The sequence below is a fragment of the Nipponia nippon genome, unplaced genomic scaffold (genome assembly GCF_047370975.1).
Source record: "Nipponia nippon isolate SJK-2023a ecotype South Korea unplaced genomic scaffold, ASM4737097v1 scaffold_6, whole genome shotgun sequence".
NCBI classification, from domain to species: domain Eukaryota; kingdom Metazoa; phylum Chordata; class Aves; order Pelecaniformes; family Threskiornithidae; genus Nipponia; species Nipponia nippon.
This window is the reverse complement of record NW_028262380.1, coordinates 29,019,732-29,045,081: the sequence shown is the minus strand read 5'-3', so window position 1 is coordinate 29,045,081 and position 25,350 is coordinate 29,019,732. Positions and strand designations below refer to the sequence as shown.

General features: G+C 40.1%; 1 protein-coding gene across 6 annotated transcripts in view; it reads right to left on the bottom strand.

The window, feature by feature from the left end:
- ATP10D (ATPase phospholipid transporting 10D (putative)) overlaps window positions 1-19,740 on the bottom strand; it is a 53,709-nt gene extending 33,969 nt beyond the window's left edge. For all 6 annotated transcript variants that reach the window (XM_087735584.1, XM_087735586.1, XM_087735583.1 and 3 more), the window contains exons 1-4: window positions 19,622-19,740; window positions 8,394-8,702; window positions 7,414-7,608; window positions 3,867-4,071 (exon numbers count right to left, since the gene is read on the bottom strand). In XM_087735584.1, coding sequence (XP_087591710.1) covers window positions 3,867-4,071; window positions 7,414-7,608; window positions 8,394-8,662 — 669 coding nt within the window. In that variant the 5' untranslated portion in view covers window positions 8,663-8,702; window positions 19,622-19,740. The remainder of the gene's footprint in view (window positions 1-3,866; window positions 4,072-7,413; window positions 7,609-8,393; window positions 8,703-19,621) is intronic.
- Between the last annotated feature and the right edge of the window lie 5,610 nt (window positions 19,741-25,350).

Sequence of the window (25,350 nt, the reverse complement as noted above, 5' to 3'; positions counted from 1 at the left end):
AAATATCCAGCCCTGGTAACTATCAGTTGAATTGCTGATATTTTGAGAACACTGGAGAGGAGAAAAGGGGTGGAAGAGTGAGGAAGAATTTAAAAAATGCAATAAGAACATCTGAAAAGAAATTTCCCATAGGGCTTTTTCATGATAAGGAAAAAAAAAAGAGGCACTGTCTTCTCTACAAGTAGAATTACTTCCAAACAGCCATTGTTTCTGATACCATGAGCAGGACACTGTCTGTGCTAATGCAAAGAAAGCAGGTAGAACTTTTTAATGATGTTTGAGCCTTACCAGTACCAAAGAAAGGGCTGTTATGAAAGACTAGAAGTACCCGTTGCAAATAAAGAACAGGTGAGCTTTTCAGTGAAAAGCCAAGCAAAACAAATATCCTTTATTAATAAAGAATGAAACTTGACAAGAAGTAAGAGAAAAACCAAATGGCCTTATCTTTAGAATTACCTGTAATGGCACTTGCAATTTAATTTCATTTAATGGCATATGAGTATGCCTCTAGCCTCTAGCATAACAGAGGCTAGCCTCTGGTATAACAGAGCTGTTTCCAAGCTGAGGAACTCTTTGGGAAGTCATTTGTTCTGCTCTTTAGAAAAAAAGAATGACCAATTTAAGGTTTCAAACTCCAAGGATAAATCTATAATTCACAGGTGTAATTGAATACATCTTCTACATAATAACAGGTCTTCAGAAGGCTGCACTCCCACAACTGGGTGACTTCACACTGGCAGAATAGCAACTGTGAGGTTAAAACACCATCCTGTAAGTAGAATTTGAAACTCAGAAGACATAATATTATCAACACGTACCTTGGTGGCTTGATTAAAAAAATTTTTTTTGCTATGTTTTGCCGTATTGATTTGTTGCACTGTATTAACCTGAAGTCAATATGAACACAGGCTCAGACAGACAGATACCTTCAGTCTCTTTGTAAATTTAATTAACTATGAAAGACCTCTCTCTCCACTGACCTTTCTTACGTTTATTTCTACAGGAAGTACAAAATTTCTATAAAATGTTAGACAGTATAATTGATGAATGCTTATCAAGCATTTCATGTTGTACAATGATTACACAAAAAAGAGCACAAAGAGAATAAGAACTACCCCCAAAAGAAAGTAAAATAGCCAAAGCAGCCAATTCTTTTCTTCTACAGCCTGGAAACTGCCTCCAGATATTTATTTCTGGTGAAAGCATCTTATTTTTGATGGACAACTAAACCATTTGACTTAGTCAATTTGTAATAGCAGTGAAGGTGTTAGTATGAGCTTCTTGCAGTATACCTTGAAATAGCAACCACAGAAACCTGGAGTGTAACCTATAGTGGGCACAGAAGTTATGTCTACACTCTGCCAGTATAAAACAGAGGTGACAAAAACCTGTGTCCAAAAGCAGGTATCTTGATATTGGCACTCAGATCTTCCTGGACTATAAGTTTATGGTCTATATTTCTTCATTATAATCTTAACTTTGACAAAGCAAATATTGACAGTAGCAGATTGTGCACCGTATTTCTTGAGATGCTTTCCTATGTCTCCTGGCACAAAAGAAAAGATTTTCTATGGCAGAATTAAAATTACTCGGATTTTGTGTAAAGATCCCTAAAGAAGGGGGACAATAAAGATGGGAAGTGAGTAAGGTAGCTGGGAGTGACGGGCCCTGCATCAGACTCTCTCACTGGAATGGGGAGAGAGGCAGCTTCCCAAGGCCATGCCCGCTGCTTTGGCCGTGCTGTGTTTCTGACAAACTATAGGGTTTGATAACATAGCCTGGAAATGGAGTGAGTACATGGCCAAGGTGGAAGAGGAGAGCTGGCACCTCCTTTCAGGAGCTTGGCTTCATAGGCTGCCTGGAAGAAAAGGACAGCACTTTCCTCTCCACTAGGTTTGAGGATGCTGCAGCTAGGACTGAATTCAGTCACTGACCACGTAGGCTGAGAAGGAAATGACCAGTGCAGTACTGTGGCCTCTCTTACGACATAATAGGAAACATTCACTGCTCGCAGTGACTTGGTGCTAATGGCATATTAGCTTCTCCACCCCAGCAAACCTGTGCTTAGTTCAGCTAACCATATGAGGTGTGCAAGGAAAAGGAGATTAATTCCTTCGTAATGGTAAGCAACATTTGAGTATCTTGAAAGCAGCAGAGCAATGTCAGTTTGTTCGCTAAACAGCTCATTATCCTCAGGGAGCAGCTCCTCAACTCTTTTGTGTATTCCTCTATGAACGCCAAGATGGTTGGAGACACTGTGTTCTGTGCCTTGTTACCTGCTGTTATCTAAGAAGCCTTGAGTTACTTTCCCAATTTCATTCCTGTTGTCATTTAGGCATTTAAAAAAAAAAATGCTACTCTAAGTTGCCAAAAAATAAATTTGACTATGAGAGTTTCAGCTCCTGTTTCATGCTTTAATTTTGCTTTGCCTTCTCTTAAAGGAATACCAAGTGCAAGGACAGGTGCCCCACCGATAACCTTTTTCATTGTGTTTTTACTTGCTCAGGCACAAAGAAGCAGAACATAACAGCCTTGCAAATAGGTTAAGTCTTTTTAGTCCATGTCTTCAGACGTTCTTTAATTTGATGTAGTTTATTCCTATTCTTCTCATCTTAAGAAACTGAGAGATCAGCCAGCCTGCCTCTTACACAGCACTGCCAGAGTCTTATTCAGCCTGAGGTTATAAGGACAAAGCCTGCAGCTGAAACTCAGCTGGCAGGGCACTAGAGGTCTGTGAAGTTGACCATGACTCTGCAATGACTTTTTTTTTTTTTTTTTTTTTTTGTATTTGAGACAAAAATGAGCAGTCTTGAATAGTGAAGGAATTGTCACCTTTTTTGGACAGTATGACTTTTCCTAGTATTTTGGTGAAAGTTTTCTGGAAACAGAGAAAACAGTCTCTTTCTTGAGTGAGACTGAAATCAGACCTTGGTAGGAGGAGCTGGTATGAGATCAGGGCCACCTCAGTATGATGTAAGCCTGTAGAACCATTTGAATTTTGCCTTGCATAATGATATGTATATACAGAAAGATCAAACAGTCATTTCTGCCTTATTGTTTTAAGATCAAGAAAGAAAAAAAAATTAAAAGTGCATGTCACTGTAAGGGGATAAGAAACAGCTTTGTTCATGTATATCACATCATGCCTTTGGTATTACCATACTCGCTAAGTAACAGGGGAGTCTTAATGCACAACAAGGTACTCCTGCACACTTCCTCACCACTGCTGACAATTCAGAGGCAGTTCAGGTAATTTTATCTCCAGAGGACTAAACAGTCTGTTATTATGGACAGCACCGAGTCTCCCTGCTGTTGTTTTCAGCATGGTGTTTCAGCAGCAGAACTCAGTACCGGGTGTGTTGAAGACTGCAGAAATGCCAGAATTCTTTGTTCTTTTGATATCTTCTTTGTGCCAGCCTCCAGCATTTTGTCTGCTAGGCATAATACTAAGTATTCTATGGAGGTAAAATACATTTGCAATATGAAAAAACAGTGAAAGAGAGAAGATAGTACCTGTTTCTCTCTCTAGGTCTTTATACAGCACAGAACTCTCTTCTAAAAAATTCCAGTTTCTCAACCATGACATGATACACACCATAAATGACTTCTTGACATTTACCTGAGTAGTTATTTTTACTGGCTTGCATTACTTGAAATAGATCTCTCTTTCACTGGGTTAAGTGAACACACAAAGATTTGCTCCAAAATAACTCGCGCAACAAATTAAAACTGTGTTACCTAGTTATTTTGTTTTCAGATGAGCTGTCAAGAATTAGGCAATCTAGAAGGTTGAGTTGTTTGGGTTTTTTTAGTTGACCATCTGTCATGTCAACTTTCTTACACCACTAGAAATGCACAATTATCACCTGCTCTGAATATCCTCTCACCACCTGCCTCTGCTTTAGATTGGTTTCTCCATCAAGGCCTGCTGTTTCAATGTAACAGATTCCATCCAGGTCACTAGAATATAACAGCACCATGTCAGCAGGAATGATTTCATTACGTGAAAGCCGGATGAAGTCCCCAACATTGACATTTTTCCAACATTCATCTATGTATTTCTTCTCCTTCCTGAAATACATATAAAAACAGTATATTTTTACAAATGCATAAACTGAAAGCCCAGGGAAACACACTGTAACTCGAAAATTACTCTAGTAGTTAATTTATGCTTCCAAATAATTAAAAAAACCTCTGATGAGATAGCCTATTACCTCAAGGTGAATATAATTACAAAGAATCAGCTCTGGGGACCAAGCCCTGTTTTTCTGGGAATTACATTCCAGGCACCCTCACAGAATTATTTTAGCAGTATTTAAAATTCAGCCCACTTGCTTCCTGCATTTTCATTATTCCAAGAAAGCAAACAGTACTTTCAGGATTTCTCTTTGGGTCACCACTCTTTGTTGCAATTATGCAACCAAGAACAGCAAATCTTTTTCCCTTCTGATAAGGCCTTTCAAAAATGTCTGTCTCCCAAGACGATGAACCCCTACCAGTAAGCACAGAATATTCAGCAACCACTGCACTGATGCTCTGAATATAAATACTTGTATTTACAGGCTTTTAAAATACCTTACGTTCAAAATTAATGGAAAAGGTATCAAGACTCTATAATACTCAAGGAAGTCAATAAAAGCTCAGGCCTGTCAGCATTGAGTTGAAATTCTTTATTAATATGAAATATTCAGGCATGATGTAGGTAAGTTTGAACTGTTTTCAACTTCCCATTTATAGCTGCTGTTCTGTCCTCAGCTGAGATGAAGAATCTTCCTTTTGTGCAACCACAGCAGTTTACTGCAAACACAATCAGGTTTAGGGGGGTGAATAGGATGCAAGGTAATAAGCAACAAGGAGTGCTTGATAAGCTAGCCGGAGGCACACAGTTGTAGGCTATATGGGTGATGAAACACACCTACAGTTGCTGTTACAAACACTGCACAGGTCTGGATGCAGTACGTTTTTGTACAATTACCGCCCTCAGTGACTGCCTGGCTTTTCTGCCTTGTACAGACTAACCCTAGCGCTATGTTTAAAGAGAGGAGCATGTACTCTCCACAGTCGTCGTTTCTGTCATCCAGATTGGGGTATAGTCCAGGCTGTGCTAGGGCTGTCTTCCACATTGTGCTTCCTTCCCTGGATCTCATTCTAAGCTGGCCGAGAAGCACACTCACACCGGGGAGCTGAGAAGCGCACCTAGCTTCTATGGTGCAAACATAAGCTAACAAGCTTCACAAAATGGCCATTGTGTGTAGACTGGCACTTATCTACTAGCTTTAATCAAAGCGCTAGCTATGTAAAATGCTTCCGATAAATACTGAAATAGAAACAGACGCTCGTAATGACAAAGAAAGTATCAGAAAAAATATTCCCTGTATCAAGCTTTGCACCCATACCTTTCAGACCTGCATTATCTGACACTACCCTTTTGAAAATGCTTGTCTACAAACACAAGGCACAAAGCCCACACGATTAATCAGTGTACTGATGACAGTTTCTCCAGTGAAGATAAGATGGAGGTGAACAATCATTTTTGTACCAATAACATTTAATTCTCCTGAACCATGCTTCCAAGCTTATTTTTAAAACCAGATTATACTATATAAAATAATTCATGATAAAGAAACTAAGAAGAAAAAGAAGTTACAAAAACTAAATACTTATAGGCACAAGAAGAAATTTTTACAGATGACTAATATGGCCACTGATTATTATACATTTTTGGTGACGGTGAAGGAATCAAGCCAGAAAAGAAGATCAGAAATTAATTCTGCTTCATTGACATTAGTATGAGATTGCAAGTAACACAGAGTTTTCAGGAATATAGATATTGAATGCTTCAGCTTTCTGGCAATTAATTCTTTCAGGGTACGTGACAATTTATAGCAGAAATAATCCAGCTTCTCCCATAAGCCTTCTCTGCAGACATGAAAAAGAAAGAAAATGTTTATCTTCCCTAATAGCCCAGTTACTTGTTTCAAGCTCAAATTTTTAGAAGTTGAATAGAGGAGAATGTTTCTGGGAAAGCTGCTATATATATATATTCATGTTTGCAGAACAAAAAGCTGTTTGTTTTTCTTCTGATGATATAAAATGATAGTCCAGACTTTTTCTGTAGTCATAAGATAGCTCTTAAAATACCAATAGAGAATGGCAAATGCCAGAAAGCTGGAGATTCCATCTTCTAAGTATATTTAATGGTTATGTAGTACCAGATTGCAAACCTGCTGCATGGGCTGATTAAGGTCATGTGTACAGTACAGAGTTTAGGGTTTGGCATAACCAGCTAGCACATTAAGATTTTAGAAAAGTTTATTTTCAGTGTATTGCCTTCATTAGGAAAAGGTGCGTCTTTAACAAATTCAGTAAGGTCCGAGCAGTAACATACAGTAGTTGCTGTAGTGTCAAACCATATTTAAAGCTCCCTCTTTTAATTAAAGTGTCTAACTGCCAATCAATCCTCTCCTACAGGTGCTATTTGTGATGGCTACTACAACACATGAAAAGTGACCTTTTTCGATATACTTGTTTCCCTGCATGACCACAAAGCATGCAAGAAAGAAAAAAGGTCCACTATACCTCCTTTATCTTTGTATTTTACAGGCTTTTAATGAGTCTCATAATCTCCTTTATGACAGGTATAGAAGAAAAACAATGATATGGACAGCACTGACGTGCACTAAAAGAAGTTTTTTGCCAGGTAATTTAGAATACGATCAGTTTGCGTTCCTGTCTTTTTATTATCCATGCATAATAACTGCCTGCCAGCAAACCTCTCACCACTAGCACGCTCCACTCCTGACCTGAACCTACAGCCTATAATACTGCAGTCCTGCACTGTGGAACAGATGCTAACATCTGCACCAAACTATGTGATGCACTCAAATAGAAAATTATCTAATTCTGTTTAGGGAAACGTTACTACATTATGAGTACATCCTGATACCATTAATGAGCTTTACCAATATAGTGATAAAGTAGCAACCCTTGAATTTCCATGATGCTTACAGTGATTTTAGAGGAATTAAAAATACGCCTTTTGAAACAAATGCTATGTACAACAATGCTTAACTAGCCAAACTACCTTGGTTAATACAGTACAAACTCATGCATGAACACTCTTGCCTCAACCAAAGAATAATTTTTTTCAGCAAATTTTATACTAATTTGATATCCATTTAGCAAAACTGGTGATCAAGACTCAACTAGACTAGTCCCTGAGCAATCTGATCTAATTAGACCTGCTTTGAGCAGGGGGTTGGACTAGATGACCTCCAGAGAACCCTTCCAACTTAAATTGTGTTATGATTCTATGAGTATCCAGAAAGTAAACCAAAAGATTTATCAGCAACTTTTTCACATATACTCATATTCAAATAATAACAATAAACCAGAATGACTATTGTCTCTTACCTGCTATACACTTTGGTTAGTAAGTTGTTTATCTTTTTATCCATTTTATACCTTGAGTAATCTTCCAGACCATCTTTCACTGCAATAATTGTCAGAACCGCTACTAGAGGTAGCATTGTAATTTCTTTTTGGAAGGCTTCCACCAGAGGAACCCAATTTAGGACAACTAGAAATAGGAAATACAAATTGGCAACTCTGAAACAAAGAGAGAACATAGGAGTTAGCTGTGCTAGCAGACAGTCATCCTTATTCCCCCGCTTCATGCTATGTAGACACTTAAGTTAACAGTGATTTGTCTTTCCTTCCCCCCCACCTGCAATTTAACAGCTAAGCACCCATAACTCTGTTTTCACTCTCCACTCAATAGATTACTTAGCTGCACAGTTGTTTAATATGCATGACCAGAAGATGCAGAAACCAAGAATTTTCCTGTATTTTCAAACCTGTCCTCCAGGCACATGTCTTCTAGTGACACTTCGGTGAACTTGCACTCTCTCAGACTTCCAGGTCTTTTAAACTTAATTTTATCATCGCCTGGGGGAGATGACATGTTTTTATAAAGGGAACCATCCTACAACCTCCCTGCATAACTTTACAAATCAGCAGTCCTCCAAGCAGAAGAAGGATGAAAAAAATTGGCAACAGAGGAAGACATGAGGGAAGGGGAGAAATACATTTGCAGAAAATGAGCTGAAAATCCTACTGCAGATTGCTGTGTGGCAGTGCTCCAAGAGTAAGGAATATTTCGATAATCCAAATAACAAAATGAGTGGAAGTTACATAAAGCTATGGAGAAAAGGATTAACCCAACACTGATGATACTCAAGAGACTTTGGCCAAATAACACAGATCTTTTCCAAAGTGATAGCCAGGTGACAAGGAAGAATAATTTTTGAATACTCATCTATATAGTAATGCACACATTTAAATAAAAGTATTCGGTTTCAGAACAATTACCACAATCAAAAGGTGTTCATTACCTGTGAAATTGTTCAAATAAATTCCGTGGTAAAAAATTCAACAAAGTATACTTAGTAGTCCGTATTTTGTTGTTCATGTACAGTTTTGATACTTTTTCATACTCTTCCTTAAAATGTCCCAAACAGGGTATCACTATCCTATGTTTGCCAATAGTTTTTGACGATTGATAGCACTTGTTACTTGAATTGCTGCTGCTGCTACCTTCTCTGCCCTCTGCAGATATCAGTCGCTGCCAACGGTATCGGGCCCAGCGGATAGGATCTGCCATTGTGGCTGAAAGGCTTTATAATCCAAGGAGCGTCCTCTATCTAGAAACATGTTAAAATACAGCAAGTTAAGTCATAACTCTGTAAAGGCTTTTCAACTAAAAAGTCACAGTTACAGTTTTGAATAAGCCCAGGAAAAAAGTCACTTCCGTATTTTGATTTAAAAAAAAAACAGACAGTTAATAGGTTATGTGAGGTCAAGAACCTCTGCTTCAAAGGTTTAATTTATCTGAACTTCATCCACCCTTTCAGGACCCTAAAGTTTGATTACTCTGTTTAAAATGCACAATATTTTTGTAAGAGCATCTCATGTAAGCAGCCTGCCCACGAGTTTCTCATGCTGTAGTATGGCGAAAAAGCAGACAAGCCTCCAATTCTGCAGAGAACAGCATTTCAGAAGCAATCCTTATCTCAGACACTGCAGTCCTTGCTGATGGTTAACAACCTTTATTAAACTCAGGAGTCAACAATATAGCAACAGGCATCTGAGGACAGCCTTAGACCTGAAGTGAGGAATTGCCATTGAAAGGCACTAAGTAGCTATCATGAACAAAAACCCTCTTCCTATCAAATTAGAAACAGGTTTGAGAATGTTTACCAGCTGATAGAGGACGACTGAACTTCATGCCAATGCTTCTCCTTCATTCACCTTAGCTAAGATCTAGCGATCTACCCAGGAATTTGTTTTCCTAAAGAAAGCCAAAGTTCATAGGTATAGGTGATACTCTAATCAAACAACCCGATGCAGTCAGAAAAGGACTTTTACACACACAAACCATGCTTTAACAGAAACTCAAAACTTCTGGTTTTTACAATGAGGTTTTTTTTTACAATTTACAATGAGTTTTTAGAATTAATAGTTGCTATATTTCTTGTACTACTTCTTCCATAGAACAGCTCATCTTATATTTGTTTAAAACTATAACTTGCATAAGCTTCAAATCATCAGTACAGCTACTTCTTGCTGCACATTACTTTCCTTCCCTCTGGTATCTTACTACCTGCATACATTATAGCAAAATTTTTGACTAAATACTCTTCCTAAATTCCAACACAAAAGCTGCCTCTAAAACTTGCTGGGTCTTTCTAAATGAAATCTCTTTACTACAGACTACACTATACAGTCATCAAACTAAACCTGATTTTGGCTTCAATCAACTCAGACTTCTATTCATGTGGTATCTCTTTTTCTGCCATTGACAAATGCCACTCTGTGCTGCTGAGATTCCTCCAAAATGTTGCTGTAAAAAGTAATTTTCCAAACTATCGATTTGACACCATCAAATCTTCTCTTACATATCTTCCCTGATTTTTCCTTTCTTCTATGACAATTGCAGAAATCTTGAAACATGGGCATGGTCTCCTCAGCAGGTCCTCTAGCAATGAGGTAGTATTAATATCTACATCAACCCATTCTGTTCTTAAAAAGAGGAAGATTCTGCAGACTTCCTAAAAGCCTGGTCCATTGTGTCACTACCCTGGCTAGAAAGCTTTCCCCTAATGTCTAACTGGTCTCTTTCTCTCATCAAATTAAGACGGTACATTTTTGTCCTATCATCACTAGATGTGGATAGTTATTGACTGTTACAATCTTAATGTCTTGAAAGACTGTTACCACATACATGGAACTTATGTTTCTCTTCAGAAAACCTGATCTGCACGTGAAGGGAGACAAGGAACGATGAGAGAAAACCAAACCTCTATATAGCATCTCCTCTCCGCATACCCTGGCAGTTCCCATGTGAACTACTGTTCTCCCAAGGCCTTTCTGTAGCGCTTCCCCAGACAATGTAAGGGACCGGTCTAAGGAAAAGAGACTTTCCTTTTTTCTCAGTGTTAAACCTCGTGGTCCCAGTAACCATCAGACTACCAAAGGCAAGCAACTGCTGCACAGGAAGGCAACTATGTCTGGGACTTCTCAGAGAAACAAGGACATTGTGAAGATTTTCCAAAAAATATGGCATCCTCTTATTTTCACAGAACGCAGCATCTTCACGTCCTTGGTCCCTCTAATCCTACTGACTGGAGCACAGTCCGCAGAGAGACTGCCCTCTGCACAGCAGCTACTATCCCATTTTAGTCAGGGTTAGTCCTTCCTCCAGAGATGGAAACTCCAACATCTAGAAGCAGCTACTTCACAGCAATGAACTACTTTTAAGGTATGGCTACCATACAGTCAGACACGTGAATATTGATCTGTACACAGGTGAAAAGAGATGCTTCAATTCATTTGCACTGAGTCTGAGAGCAAGTCTAAAATTTGGAAGGAAGCCAGGTCTGCAAAAATATTTAGGGACTGCAGAACCTGCTGCTAGTGGAGTCCATACTTTGCTATACAGAGCTCTTCAAGACACATAGGGCTCTTAAAAACTAAATGAACACCATCCCATCTACATGAGTCAGGACTGAAAAAAGTAACAAACTATCGAAAATTAAAGAGTTTAAAAGCTGACTGGCTGAAAAAATGGTACTTTCTTCTTTTGCAATCACAAATTCTGGCAGTTCAGTTCTTTAAAAAAAAACTTCTAGGTTTTGGATGGCGCCCTTAAGGCTTGGCCATTTTGAGGAAAAAATACTCCTCTTCAACTGTCTCTGCTGTGACAAATCAGTAATTTCACACACAGATCTTATGCAATGAAGGGCCTTTTTAAAGAAAAATTTGCTTTAATTTGCTGGATTATCAGAAAGAGTTTTAACATGATTTCTTCTTTGTCCTGTTAAGTTTAGCAGCCTCTTTCAAGCTTCCATCTTTAGCATGAATCATACAGGGTGTGTCAATTAACCATGCTTTTGCTGGAAATGATAATTCTTTGCCCAAGAGCAGTAATCTGACATCTCTCTACATACTGTTACAATGTACAATATCCTTGCGGAAAACTTAAGGAAGCAAATACCACAAAGTTTTTCAAGATGCCATATGAACACGGTATCTGAGAGCAGGTTAGATTTGTAGAGAAAATCATGTTTGTTTTCGTAAGACCAAACAAACATCTGATATTGGTGACCTCTGTGATCAGAAGCAGCAGCAAAAGTAAAGAAACTCTGTTCAAAGTAAACTCCCAGGGCTAATGGGAATGCAAATGCTTTAAACGGCAGATCCTGTTCATTCAGTGAAAATTATATTGGCGAAATAACCTATACAGCTAAACCACCTTTAAAAGCTTAAGAATTACATTATCGCTAACATCCAAATAAAGATGGGAAGAGAGAGTTGAGAATTGACAAAAACAAAAGATAACACCTGACAAATTTCAAAACCTCCTAAATTCTAACTCTTTTCTGTTTTCATAATTTATTACCTTTTGTAGCATTTGATACCTGGGGACCACTGTTAAAAAAAGGGGGAGGGGAACACTGGACATTTTAATGTGACAGCATGTTAAGACAGAATTCCTCACCTCTGGATCTGGAGCCAAAGGTTTAAACTGCGTACGCAGTGTTGCTGAAGAGCAGCCACCCCTTCACTGCACACACATCCCTGACACAGCTCCAAAACCTCTGCCCCTCCCTTCCTCATCCTCTTTCAGAGAAGCAGAGCTTAAAAAGGAACAGGAAACCTCCGACGCAGTTGTGTGCACTGCATATTTCTACCAGTATCCTCAGCATTTTATTGTAACGTTGTTTAAGGAAACTCTGAAGACTGTATGAACAAGAAATAACTAACTCAAAACCACCACCACCGTACCACATTGGAAGCACTGTATGAGAGGCAACAAGTATGGTCAAAAAGGTGAATCATACAGTTAAGCAGCATCTTGGGGAAAAAAGTATCTGGATCTCATGCTCTGCCACAACGCCCTCTGACTCACCTGGGATTTGACCGAGCTACCATTTGACCAAGCAAATTATTTTTTTTTAAGTCATTTGCATTTCCATTTTAAAGTAGGATTTATGAGGTTTCAAACTTCAGAAATCTCTTTTGCATTTTTTGTCTCTTTTGAATGTTTTTCTTCTTCCTCCTCCTCATTAAATTGGGATCATAAAGTAATGAGCACCTTTTCTTTGGTTAGCCAGGAGTTCAAAAGGAGATTCATCAACTTCATGCTAGATACTGTAAAGGATGAAGTTGCTGAAGATCAAATAAAAGCTGTTTTAAACAATTTTTCTAAGAAAACCCTTCCTTCTCTTAAACGATTATTGCACCCTCTTGTCATGTCATTTTTCATAGTAAATTCTTGAGTTCTCCAGCCTAACGTGAATTTGAAGCAGTAATACAAAATGACAGATGTTTCTTTAAACACTGGCAAAAGACCCACAAGACGAGTTACTTCTAGACAGACGTGAGAGAACTTAACTCTGAAGCAGTATTTGTAAACGTTTATTTTAAAAAATAAGTTAATGTTTTAAAAAGCCAAGAATAATGTTCACGTATTTGAAAAGAGGAAGCCTAAATGATCATATTCTAAGTTTGAGGACAGTGTCACACAAGCTAGACTCTGTTCTCTTTTTCACACTGTACACTCTAGTGAACACTGCTTGATCTTGCTAAATAGCTACAGCTGACATACAGCTAATCCAGATATGTCTTACATGCAAAAAGCCAAGTTTTCATAGCAAGCTCACTAATGTCGCATGATCATGATGAAATGTGGAAGGGAACTATCTGACACTGGACATACTATTTGCTTTCTCTCTTCCTCAGTTGCCTCATGTACTCTGACTCATTCCTCTTCTTATAAAACACTTTGAGATATTCTAATGGAAAACTGGAAGGACTAGATACAGTTAACGTGCAATAGCTGGTTGTCAAATCTTTGTAAAAGCAAGGCACAGCAGTGTCATTTTTATCACAGGACAGATAAGCACTACACACTATCCATGTTTGACCATCTTACATCACAATAGAAAAGCCTTTAATAACACTCTGCTACTGGTAATGCTGTGAAAACCCTTATTTTTAAATGCTCTGTACCCTGAAAGAAGGGCCTTTCATCACAAAGCTCAGTATAATCATTTTCTTGTATGTACATTTCATGTCCAGAAGTTGTTTTCTTTTCCCATCACTTGTCTTTCATTGTCTCTCGTAAACTCTGTCACCTTCCGGTTCTGTGAAGTATCACTTTCATATCTGCTTGCAAGCCCTCGCTCCTAACTTTCCTGCAGGGAGACAGAGCTGAGACTAAAAAATCCTTAGTTCCAGTTGTATTATTGGGTAGCCTTTGGCAAATCACTTGGCATTCACTGACCTCTCCCATCCCAGATTCTTTCTAGAGACTGTCTGCAAAACAGATGTGTAGATAATTTAGCCAATGTTTATACTACTCTGAAACTGCACCTTACTATTATGTTGTGGTTGTTTGCTCACATGTCATGTGAAGTGCCCTACCATTTACCCCAGCTTCTCTTGACCACTTCCTCCCTTCTGACAACATCCCTCTCTTTTGCTGTGATCTCCAAATAGTTAGTTCTCATTCTTCTTTCAGAAAATTCTTTATTAAATACACTTGGTAAATGACATATTTCACAAGAATGTTCCTCAGACCTTTGGCACATGCATGTGTATGCTGCTTATTTCTATCCTGTTCCTGCTTAGGCAGAGTCTTTGGACATAACATGCAGTATGCCTTCTGTGTCCTCTGGGTCTGCTTCCCGTAGGAACTAATCAATTGATTCTTGGCAAACATAAGTGCAACCAATGAAACTGCATTATCTTACCTGAAAAATATCTACAGCACCTAAAAGGGAAGCAATTCAGACAATGCATCTCTCTAGCAACACCACTTTTCTTAGCTCCCTACCCAAATATTTCAGGATGTTCTGCAGGTCTGAGGTTCTGGGGTCACCAGGGAAGATACAAAATACCAACCCCGATGGAGGTCACACTACGCAGCGCCATGGAAGAGTGGATCCTCCCTTAGCCACACATAGTCCCATTTAAACCTCTTAGCAAGTGTAACTGCACAGGCTCATTAGCACTTGTGTCACTACATTATGACTGGAGCACACCCTCAGAACTACACAGGCTAAATGTTAAAAACACCTCCTAATCATCTTTGACAGAAGCTATTAGACAATGGAGGAGCTTAAGGGAGCCATGGCCTAAAGATTAATTTACACTCTGAAGAACAAATACTTCTTTTCTCCTAAGGTTTGTTACTTTCTATGTAACATGCAATTTCACAAGTCTGTAACACTGCTTTGCAAGCCAATATGAAATCTGCAGAGACACCCTAATACGCTGAATAGATCTGGATAAGAGACTTGTGCTGCTGATTTTTGGGACAAACAGCCAAAAATCTGCAGGAATCAAAACTTCAATACTAAGAAAAATATGTGGTTATTTGCAACCACATATTCTGAGTTATATTCATAAAGGGGATGCTACAAACTCTTGGATTAAGAGTGGAAGGCAGATGTTACTATGAAAAGTGAAATGCTATGGCAATATTTTGCCTTGCCATGCACTCCTTCCTATATAGTCTGATTTAGCATGGGCAACACTGAAAACCTGCAAGCCTTGAAATGCCTTATGTTGGATAGGAAATTTCTTGGTTGTGAGTACCTTAAGCCAGCCATCGGCAGATCTTCACAACTAAAAAAGAATCAGCAGGATGCATTAAAACTCAGGAAGTGCTAAGGCCCTGACACAAGGTCAATCTCAAGGTAATTTGATAGTAAACCATACATGCAGTAGTGCTGATTAACATGCTATAGTGTGGGAGCAGTACATAAAAGCAAAAAATCTCCCCCACCTTGGGTAAAGTTATTTAGGATGCCAATCAGATGTTGTCCCTACAGACACAACTGAACCATGCAGTACCAGATTTCAGGTTTAAAACTCAGATGAATCATGTATTTCTGCTACAAGTAAGCAGTTTCAAAATAAAACTGAGGACTGCTGGAGAGCTATGATTTGTGCAAACGTTTTCCATCCTTTTCTCCATTCATCAGAGAAGTTCTGCTTTATGCCCTGTTCTCATATGCCACATCGGTTTCTCAAAACTGTAAAACAAAACTTTCCAGGTTAAGCCTTACTCTTTTATGACCATCTTTTCTCACAAGTATATCTTTAGCTTATGGTCATGCAGCATTTAATCACTGCAGATGCTTTGATATGTGTGAAATTCACATTAATTTCACAGTAAGACTAAGGTGTGGGCTATGCTAAAAAATTTATACTGGTGTTCATATGATGCAAAAGGATGTGATTTTTTTGTGGTCAGTGTATGCTCCCTAAGTTACAGTAAACAGTTTTAAAGGAAATGGATCCATATTGGCAGTATTGCTGGTTTTTAACTATGCTGATTTCTTTAAAGGGCCAAACCTCTGTTGTGTAGAGAAGGTCTAGGTTACTCATTGAAATTTATACTGAAAGTACCTGTTACAGCAAGAAACTGTACTTGATTTCCCAAAATCCTAGGTTAGGTCTCTGTCTAGTCATATTCTTCTGGTTTTCTAAAACACCTACATTATCAGCTCCTCAAGAGTTCCAGAAACTCCCAAGGCATCCAGAGAAGCTTTCAGGTTTAATGCTCTAGGGTTCTTCAAAGGATCTGGGAGAGGACATTATACATGTGGTTACAAAAAGAGCACAACTCCAAATCCAAAAAATCCTCCACAACTCACTTTAAATGAATATACTAGATTTGATTTTATCCTAAAGACCTTCTGGTTTTAAACAGACTTCTCTGCCAACACTGGAAGCCAGAAATGTGGATGCTACATGTGTGGGCATAACCTGAGCTACTTAATATCTAGATAACTAACAGCAGTTAAGCCACAAAAGTACAGATTTCCATGAAGGTCTTCAAGTACTGTGCAGACTTAGACAGCTCATGTCAAGGCCTGCAGCAGTGCAGCTTCACTGGATTTTAGCCAAAGAGATTAAAACTACCTTAGGCATACTGCAATCATACCTACCAAAAGTGTATCTTAAATATGAACAATTTCCATACAGCCTTCTGATTTTTAAGAAGCTGAAACAACAGCTGCAACAGATGTGAGATACCTGCATATTTCAAAGGGATAGTAATGCTACAGCTGACAGAACCTTAATTGTCAATGCTGTTGTGCTGTATTTGTGTTGCAGCTTCAGCAACAACTGCTGTGCATAAGCAGAGCTCCTACTTTCTACCAGTAAAGCATCTTCCTCACATGCAGTCCAGCTGCAAGTGACAGTGCTGTTGTAGAACATAAGCCATGCATCGCATTTTTTCCTTGGCATTCTAAAATTTTCAGTGGGAGATCCCTTTGGAGAGGCAGTTCTGAGGGTCAGACTCAAACTACGCAGGTGTCTAGTTTTCGTTTCAGCCTCATGAAATCATTTGTGGCACTTCTATTTAGTATTGCTTCTTCTGTCCTTGCCTTTCTTACTCATCTCCACACCCATTATCTTTTCACTTCTCTTCCAGTACTGTTTATTATTATATCCAGGTCTAAAATTAGGCTCAGATCTTGCAGCCTTCACTTAATATTTCATGACACTGATTTCAGTTCTTATCTGTCCAAGACAGGAATTGTGCATCGTCCCTGTACTTGGAACACATAAATGTATTTTCATTTCATTAATGTGACAGCAGAAATTATGCCAGTATTTATACCCATTTTAAACAGCATATCAGTATATATTGATGGTTTCTGGCTTTATATGAACAAGATGGGGCATTTAAAAGTCATTACAGAAACCACAATTAGGTGTGATACAGGTGGTCATCAGCCACAACACTGTTCAACAGAATTCAAGACAGCAGTGAACATAATTTTCCAACACTGTAGTGAATTTTTGACAAACCCGACTGTCATATAACCTCAGGAATACAATCAGATATTCGTCATGGAGCAATAAAACCTGTCTACGGCTTGGGGATATTTTGACAGGAATAACCTGTGAATCCACTTTAACCACTAGATAGTTTCTGCAACACTACAAAACATGCCTTTTGAGAGGATATTTCAGGCCTGAAAGAGAGAAGTGTCCTACTCAGGGCTCAACTACAAATGTGTATCTTTAAAAGTTTTATTATTAAAAATGAAGCCTAAAGATATAGGAGCCTAGAAAAAAATGCAGGGGGTTAAGAATGCTCAGATTCTGACCCTAGTAACCTCAAAACTATTTAAGACACTGAAGAAGCAGTGCTGTGAGTAGCTGAACTGATTTCAAAGCTAACACTGACAGGAGTTGCTCTTGCTTCTCCTACCTCCTGCTCCTGGCTTTGCCCCTCCTTCATAATCGATCTGATACTTACTGAACCTGGTTCAACTCACTGATTGACAAGACCTTTTACTAACTCAAAGACAATAACATTATTGGATTTCCCAATCCAGCTTACAGCTGTCAAAGTACTTGTGTTGGCAGAGGGAGGTGGGACAGGAATGTCAGATTAGACTGAGCGTCTTTGAATACTTATGAAGGCCACTCAGTCCTGATTTTGTTCGAGTTTTCATTAGAAATATATATCAGCTGTGGCTATTGCCTTTGAAATCTACATCATCCACAGCAGTGGCAGTTAACAAAAGAATGTGATCCTTGTCTGTCAGTCCTAGCTTTTGCTCCTATAAACAGTAACTGCCCACAGACTCACCGTAAAGTTTCCAGCTTTTGGGGCACGCAAGGGAGTTAAGAGAATTAAATTCCACTCTGATCTTGGGGAAACTATTTAGTGCCTCTCTCCTGCAATAGGGATAATGACACTTCTGTTACATCATAGTGATGATATGAAGATAAATACGTAGATGTGGTGCTTAGGGACATGGTTTAGGGGTGGACTTGGCAGTGCTAGGTTAACGGTTGGACTCAATGATCTTAAAGGTCCTTTCCAACCTAAATGATTCTATGATTGTTTTTAAATAAGAGGTTTGTCAATACTATGGTCATTGGTGAGACATGAATACCCTATTATTTTAGTATGAAAATAATAGTAATTTTGATACTAAAAGTACATTTTTCTTCAGTAGCTGTACTTCTGACAGAATGATAATTTCCTTTTAGGAACTTTGATTTTTCTTTCCCACCTTTGCAAACATTTTTTCATCACCAAGCCCAGTAATTATTATGGTGGCCTGACCCTGTAACTGACCGCGTGCACTATGCGTCCCTCCGTACTTTCCTGAAGCTTCAGGGATTTCCCTATGACTTATATGGACCTAAGTCTACTTCCTTGCCATAAATCTGTAAAGTACGTAAAAGCTTACACCCTTTCCCCTCAATTATCGCCATGAACTATTAAAACAAAGGCTTTTGTTTCTGCAGTCAAGGTCTCAATTACCTTTTTTTTCTGGTCTGCTTCCAGAGCAGCTCAGTCGATGAGATTAACGTAGGCAGGGGTGGCCTCGCAGCTCAGGAGACATTTAAAAACGTAATAGCACAAAGCGCCCTTTTCCACCGCTCCCGACGGCCGCGGTACCGCTGAGCTCCCGCCGCCGCCGCCGGGTTCAGCGGGGGGCGGCTCGCCCTCCCCAGCACTTGCCCGGACCAGACCCCTCACGCCCTCAAAATGCCGCCCGCGGTGAGGAAGAGGGGACCTCCCTCCACATCCGAGCCCGGCTGGGAGGCGAAAACGGACAGGTCGGCACCTTTCCACGCCGAGAACCGACGGCTTCACGCTCCCCTCAGGCTGAGGGGCGGCACCTGCCCGGGAAAACTCCCCCGGCCGCCGGCAGGACTGAGGCCCCTCGCGCAGGGCCTGCAGGGCGGCAGCCTCGCCCCGCCCCGCCTCGCCCCGTCCCCGGCGGCGGGGGCACCTGGCTGCCGGCGGCTGCCCGTGGAGCCCAGGCCGGCTGCGAGGCCCGACGGCCGGCAGCCGCAGGCAGCGCCGTGTTCCTGCCGGCTCGTTTGTCCGCACGGCGAGGCGGGTGGCTCTGAATTAGCGCGGGTTCCTCCCACCACCGCCGCTTCCACGCTTCCCTCCCGTCAGGTCTCGGCCCAGGAGCCCGGCCCCGGTGTCCTCCCGCCCCGCCAGCCGCGCACCCGGCCCCGCAGGCAGGCAGGCTGCCTGCCTCCCCGCCCGGCCCGCCGCGTTTACCGCTGGCACCGCGCACATCCCAGCGTCATGGCCGCGACCCCCCCGCTCGCCGCTCTCGCTCCGTCTCCGCGGCCGCCCCGCCCCGCCGGTGCCGCCCGCCCCTCCGCCGGCTGCTGCTGGAAAAAGAAGAAAACCACAGAAAAAGTTATGTGCAGGCGCCTCGCTGCCTATTGAAATCGACTGGAGTTCCTAGTACTTGTCCAGTATCAACAGTGAATCCCTACCTGAGAGCCGGGAGGGCTGTGCCGAGCAGGGGTAGGTGGTGGTGCTCTCCTTCCCATGCGCATGGCCTTGCTTTCCCCAGTTGTCCTGCGTTTTAGCATGGCCCGCACGCCTGACCACACGCTGAAAACACTTCGGTTATGTGTCAGTGGCCGGTATGTCAGCTGACGGTGTGTTCTTTGAAGTGCCCATATGGCTAGCAGGAATTTCAAAACACATTGGCATGTCAGATGGAATAAAAATACATCTACATGAGGGAACTCCATAACTGCTGCCTCGAAATTATACAGGTTTATCCTTCTGGCAGGAAAAGATACAGCGTTTTTCTGTTTCCTTGGCAGGATCCACCACCTTTGCTGGCTCAGGTGCTGTAGGAAAGAGGATGCAGCTCTGGGGAGGGCAGGGTGACCTGCTGCAAGACACAAGGTGGTAGCAGGCCTGCCAGAAAACAGTTACTTTCATGTGTTTTAATTGGTTAACGTATTGATGTATTGGAACTTTCAGGTTCCATAGGTGTTTGAGAAAGAAGAGAACATCACACAGCTTTTAACAAAATAGCCACCTCTTCTGTAATCACATCGGAGCTGTAAATAATTCATGTGCAGAGTCCCACATTTCCCATTCATATTTTTTCATGCATGTCAGTCCATTCTGTAAGCTTACAACTACAAAAGGCATCATTTTGTTTCCCTTGTTTGCCCAGCAATTCCCTCGATTACGCCTGCACATCAGTGTGCTGCAAAAATGCCTGACCAAACCATAAATGAGCTAGCCTCGCTGCTAGAAGGAGCATAGCTACCTTAGCGCAGCACTCTGTGCAGTTTAATTAGATGTGAAGCAGGGTGTATGAGCTGTTTGGAGAGGTAGGTCTGATGGGGTGGGTGGGAGGCTTTACTGGTGCCTGACTTGGCCATTACACATATGTGTTTTCACTTTTATACTGCTGTCCAGTAGTACAAATGGTCTTGATCCCAAGCATGCAAAGCTTTTTATCCAGCATGTCTGAACTGTAAGTAAACTGATTTCTCTCAAGTATCCTATGGAAGAGTAACTACAAAGACGACAGTCACCGAAGATAATGCTTGATTGAGAAATCTCACTGATAGCTTTTCTGTGGGGAGGTAATAACGCTGAATGTCATCCACACAGATATATCCCTTTTTTTCCAGAGAGGTCTGCAGGTATCTTTTGTATTCATTCCTGAACCACCACATGAAAAGAGAAAACTATGGGCATGTAAGAGCCATTGATGGCTCCAGCACAGCAGGAGAGCTCTTTGGTCTTCTGTGCTCTTCAAACCCTCTATCTGTTCATGGCTGCAGTAACTCTGCAAGTACAAGCATGAACAGCTTGTCCAGCTGTGCTCATGTTGGCACTGGTTGGGACACATGAAAGAGAGGAACTTACGTCATGGGAACTGTCAACTAAACATGCTGGTAGACAAAACTTTCCCACGAAGACCTGGAAGGAAGAGGGAAATTTGTCATAGCGTGCCATCAAACACTTCCCGGAGCACCTCAAGTTAATGAAATGCTAAGAACCTGGGTATGATTCCCCAGACATTCCAGTGCCAAATCCACATAAAAAGCAGTGCCAGTGGGGATTTGGGTTTGTAGACATTGATGGTTATCATTACTGCAGTGTGGATGCTCCTGGACCAGCTTAGCAAGTACAAGGTGCGTTCACATCAGGTCAGTGGATGTACCTGAGAGATCTGGTGTGTATTTACGGTATAAATAGTGACATACTATGATATACACTCTGCTTCAAATATCTTTGAAGATGTGGTATCATATTAATCGTAATTTATAGCCAGAAAGGGACTTGATTATCACCGAGTAATTTGACCACCTTTTTCCTCCTTAGCTCTGCAGTAAACCCAAATCATTTAACTGTAGCAGAGATTTCACCAGAAAATTAAATTTTAAATGACGTTGAATTACTGTTCACAAGATCATTGTAAATGACGTATTTAGAGTCCTAGCCAATGTTATATGTGAAAACCCGATATTTTGCCAGTGCAAATTATAGCTATCTGTTCTGCATATGCACTAAGGTAGTCTCTTACTACAAGATCCTCAGACGTATTTCCTGACGGGACCCCAGTCTGACTCAGTTTACAGGATGATGCACAGTGAATGAGACAGCTGTTTATCTGTTCTAGTCTGTGCGTTGCTATAACCTTTATTTACTGTACACCGTCTAAATCTGTATGGGTTTATTGATTTCCTCGTGAGGAGGTTGTGTTCATCACTGGAGTGAACATTTTATAAACATTCATGAATTTTCCTTCACAGCTCCCTGTGAGACAAGAAGGTATTACTAATTCCATGTTACAAATAAAAATGGAAACAAGGGAGAATAAACACCACAACATGAAAGTGTTTGCCAGTGATTCTGAGACTACATGCTCAGTTTGAAAGATCTAACATTTGTTTTTATATTTTTACAGTGCAAGATATATTCTGTGTATATTATGTACATTTTGCAAATCTTGGGAGAGGTAGAGTAGGTATGTAAATATTATCATGGGAACTTTCCTGAAAGGCACCTTCTGGGTGCCTTGAATCTATTCCCTTGTTATTGCAAGCATGCCATGTAATCTGTTCATAGACTGACTGAGCTTTATCTTAAAAGTAATTAGGTCTTTTGCTCATATTACTGTATTAGAAAACTGTTCCAGACTATGGTTGCTGTGAGGGTTAAGAATGATCTTCTAGCTTCTAAACTCAATCTCATACCCATTTGCTCTTATACCAGCAGTGACCACTGTTTTAATGGTTTAAATAGTTCTTTTTGTTCCTGGTGTTTATCCATTCACCTTTGTTTTGCTAAAGTAAACCAGATAAGAATGAATTATATCAAACCAAATGAAGGCTAACTAAATTATGAATAAAAGTGCCCAGCCAAAGGTGTAATGCAGTTTAACAAATCCATTCAGACCTTAGTGAATGTTGGATAAATTGCCATGAGGTAGCTTGTGTAGACAAGTTTTAAGGGAGTAACTGACTGTAGTATTCACTCATGCAATCCTCATGCTTTGCCTGTGGTTTATACCATTATGTTTAGCCAATTGCAGAATGCCAGGAATCAGAAAGCTTGCTTTATATCCCAGTTCTGGAGGGCAGTTATTAGTAGTCAGTAGCAGTTATTATTGACATAGCATTTACTGATATACCACTCACTGTGGTTTGGCCATCATGTGTATTAGGAACTTCCATCCTGAAAGTCACTAAAGATGATGGGACTTTTTGTTCTAGGGATTTTCATTCTGTTGCCTGTTCTGCAGAAAGTAACTATCAACTGGAATGTAACAAGGAATCTGAAAGAGTCTTTCACTTTTAGGGGGCTCTGAATTACCAGGACAAGCAGAAAATCATCTGAAATGAGATATCATCATCTTACTGCAGCTCCTAATGCAGCAGGAATTTACCTCTTATCTTGGCATTAGTACTTTCTACAATAGGGAAGCTGATTTGGTAATCTATAGTGAGACCCCAGCTTCTAACAATCCAGGTTCACTACCCTGCTGAACTAACACGGGGCCATTGAGTAAGAAGACACAAAACTATAACTCTAAAGAAAAGGAACACCATCTAATGCTGGTGCTTCTGGGCTGATGGGAAAGTGTGTGTGGTTGGAAAGTAGTACTAGCTAAGTGGAATTTCACACAGACAGCTTTGATGCACCTAGATAAATTGTTTTATCCCTTCTTTTTCTGTTTACTGTGGTGTGGCAATTTCCCATGGCTAATCTTCAGCCTTATCTTATCTACAGCTGTAAACTTGTTATTAGCGTGTTTACACTGCTACAGTTTTATTCTGCTTTGGAACACTTTTGACATGCACTGATGTACTTATGTGCCTTCCTTTTCATTGTATATAGAAGCAAGTTATTTGACTTGTTGATTTTATCTGGTCCACAAAATAACCTTAATCCTGCATCTTCTTTTTATCAAACCACTCTATCAGCTAATAAAATGAGCTGAGTCAGTGACATCAAATGAACTATTTAGTAAATGTTGCTTTTTTCTCTCTCTTTCCTTGTAGAAAATTATTGTCTGGGTTATAATTTTTCTCAAGCTTTTTTCTTCTATTCACTTTTTTTTTTACAGTTTTTCTAACTCATAATTCCTGCTGAACAGATGACTCCAACTTGCTAAACAAAATTTTTCACTATTTTAACATAGTTACTTATGTCACAACCACTATATCCATTTCTTGAACAAATAAAAATAATCCAGTAGATGGATATGAAGATGCCATTTGGACTTTTGGTTCTCACAGGTATTTTCTACAAGGGAAAATCCAAGGCTGTTTTTTCATAAGATGATGGTTAATCTAATTTTAGGATACCTAGTATCAGATCAAAAGTGTCTACAAGACACCACACTGATAAAAACTCATTTTTATGGTTCACATGTATTTAAACATTTTGGAAGGTGAAACTTTGTCCCAGCAGACTTATATCTGATCATCTCACCTTCTAGAGCCAGTGTAAACCAAGATGAAGATGAAGTATAGACCAAGACCAAGACAAAGCACAAGTACGGCTTTAGCTAACTTGGAAAAAATGTTACTACATACGTGTTTTGGCTCACTTGGGTAGCCCAGTACATCACAGATCCAAGACTAATTCATAAAAAGCCATGGCCATGGTAAAGACAAGAGAGATTTATACTTTTACAGGTATCTGTAAGTCAAGTTCAAACTTAGAAGGACGACTAGGGTTTACTTTTAACTAGTATTATATGTGACAACATTAGAACAACTGCTCTTTGCTAGGATTTTATGTCATATAATGCATTGTAATTAACATATGGAAAAAACATATCCTGTCTTCAAATGAACAATTTCTATTTTCTCCTTATTTTCCTCCTATAGGTAGAGGAACTATTTAAGGAAAACTAGGAGAATTAATGTAATTGTAAATATTCTATTTTAAGTCACTCAGGATTTCTCCTGAAATATTCTCCAAACTGTAAAAGGAAAATTTCTTACTATGTTCCTTACAGTGGCTTGTGGAAGAACGAGTAGACCATGTCTTCACAGTGCAAAGAAATTGTCTGGACAGCTTTTCTCCAGAATTTGCTCCAGAGTAACTTTAAATAAAAGGAAATGTCATCTCAGCTACTTCACTGAAAATTAAGAATATCTCTACTGATGCATTAACATCAGTAGGTAAACTTAGGCTACCACCTAGGCTGGTAAAATCATCCGATTATTATCCACTATTGGTTGTTCAGGTTGGCAGTGATGAAGTAGCTGATAGAGGCACAAAGACGATCAAAAGGGACTTGAGAGAACTGAGGTGATTACTTGAAGGATCAGGAGTGCAGGTAGTGTTTTCCTCCATCCCTTCAGTAGCCAGGAGGCATATGGAAAGGAACAGGAAGACCCATCTCATTAACATGTGGCTCAGAGGCTGGTGCCAGCGGTGGAATTTTGGGTTTTTCAATCTGGGGCAGTTTACGTGGCACCAGGCCTGCTGGAGACAGAGGGCGTTCA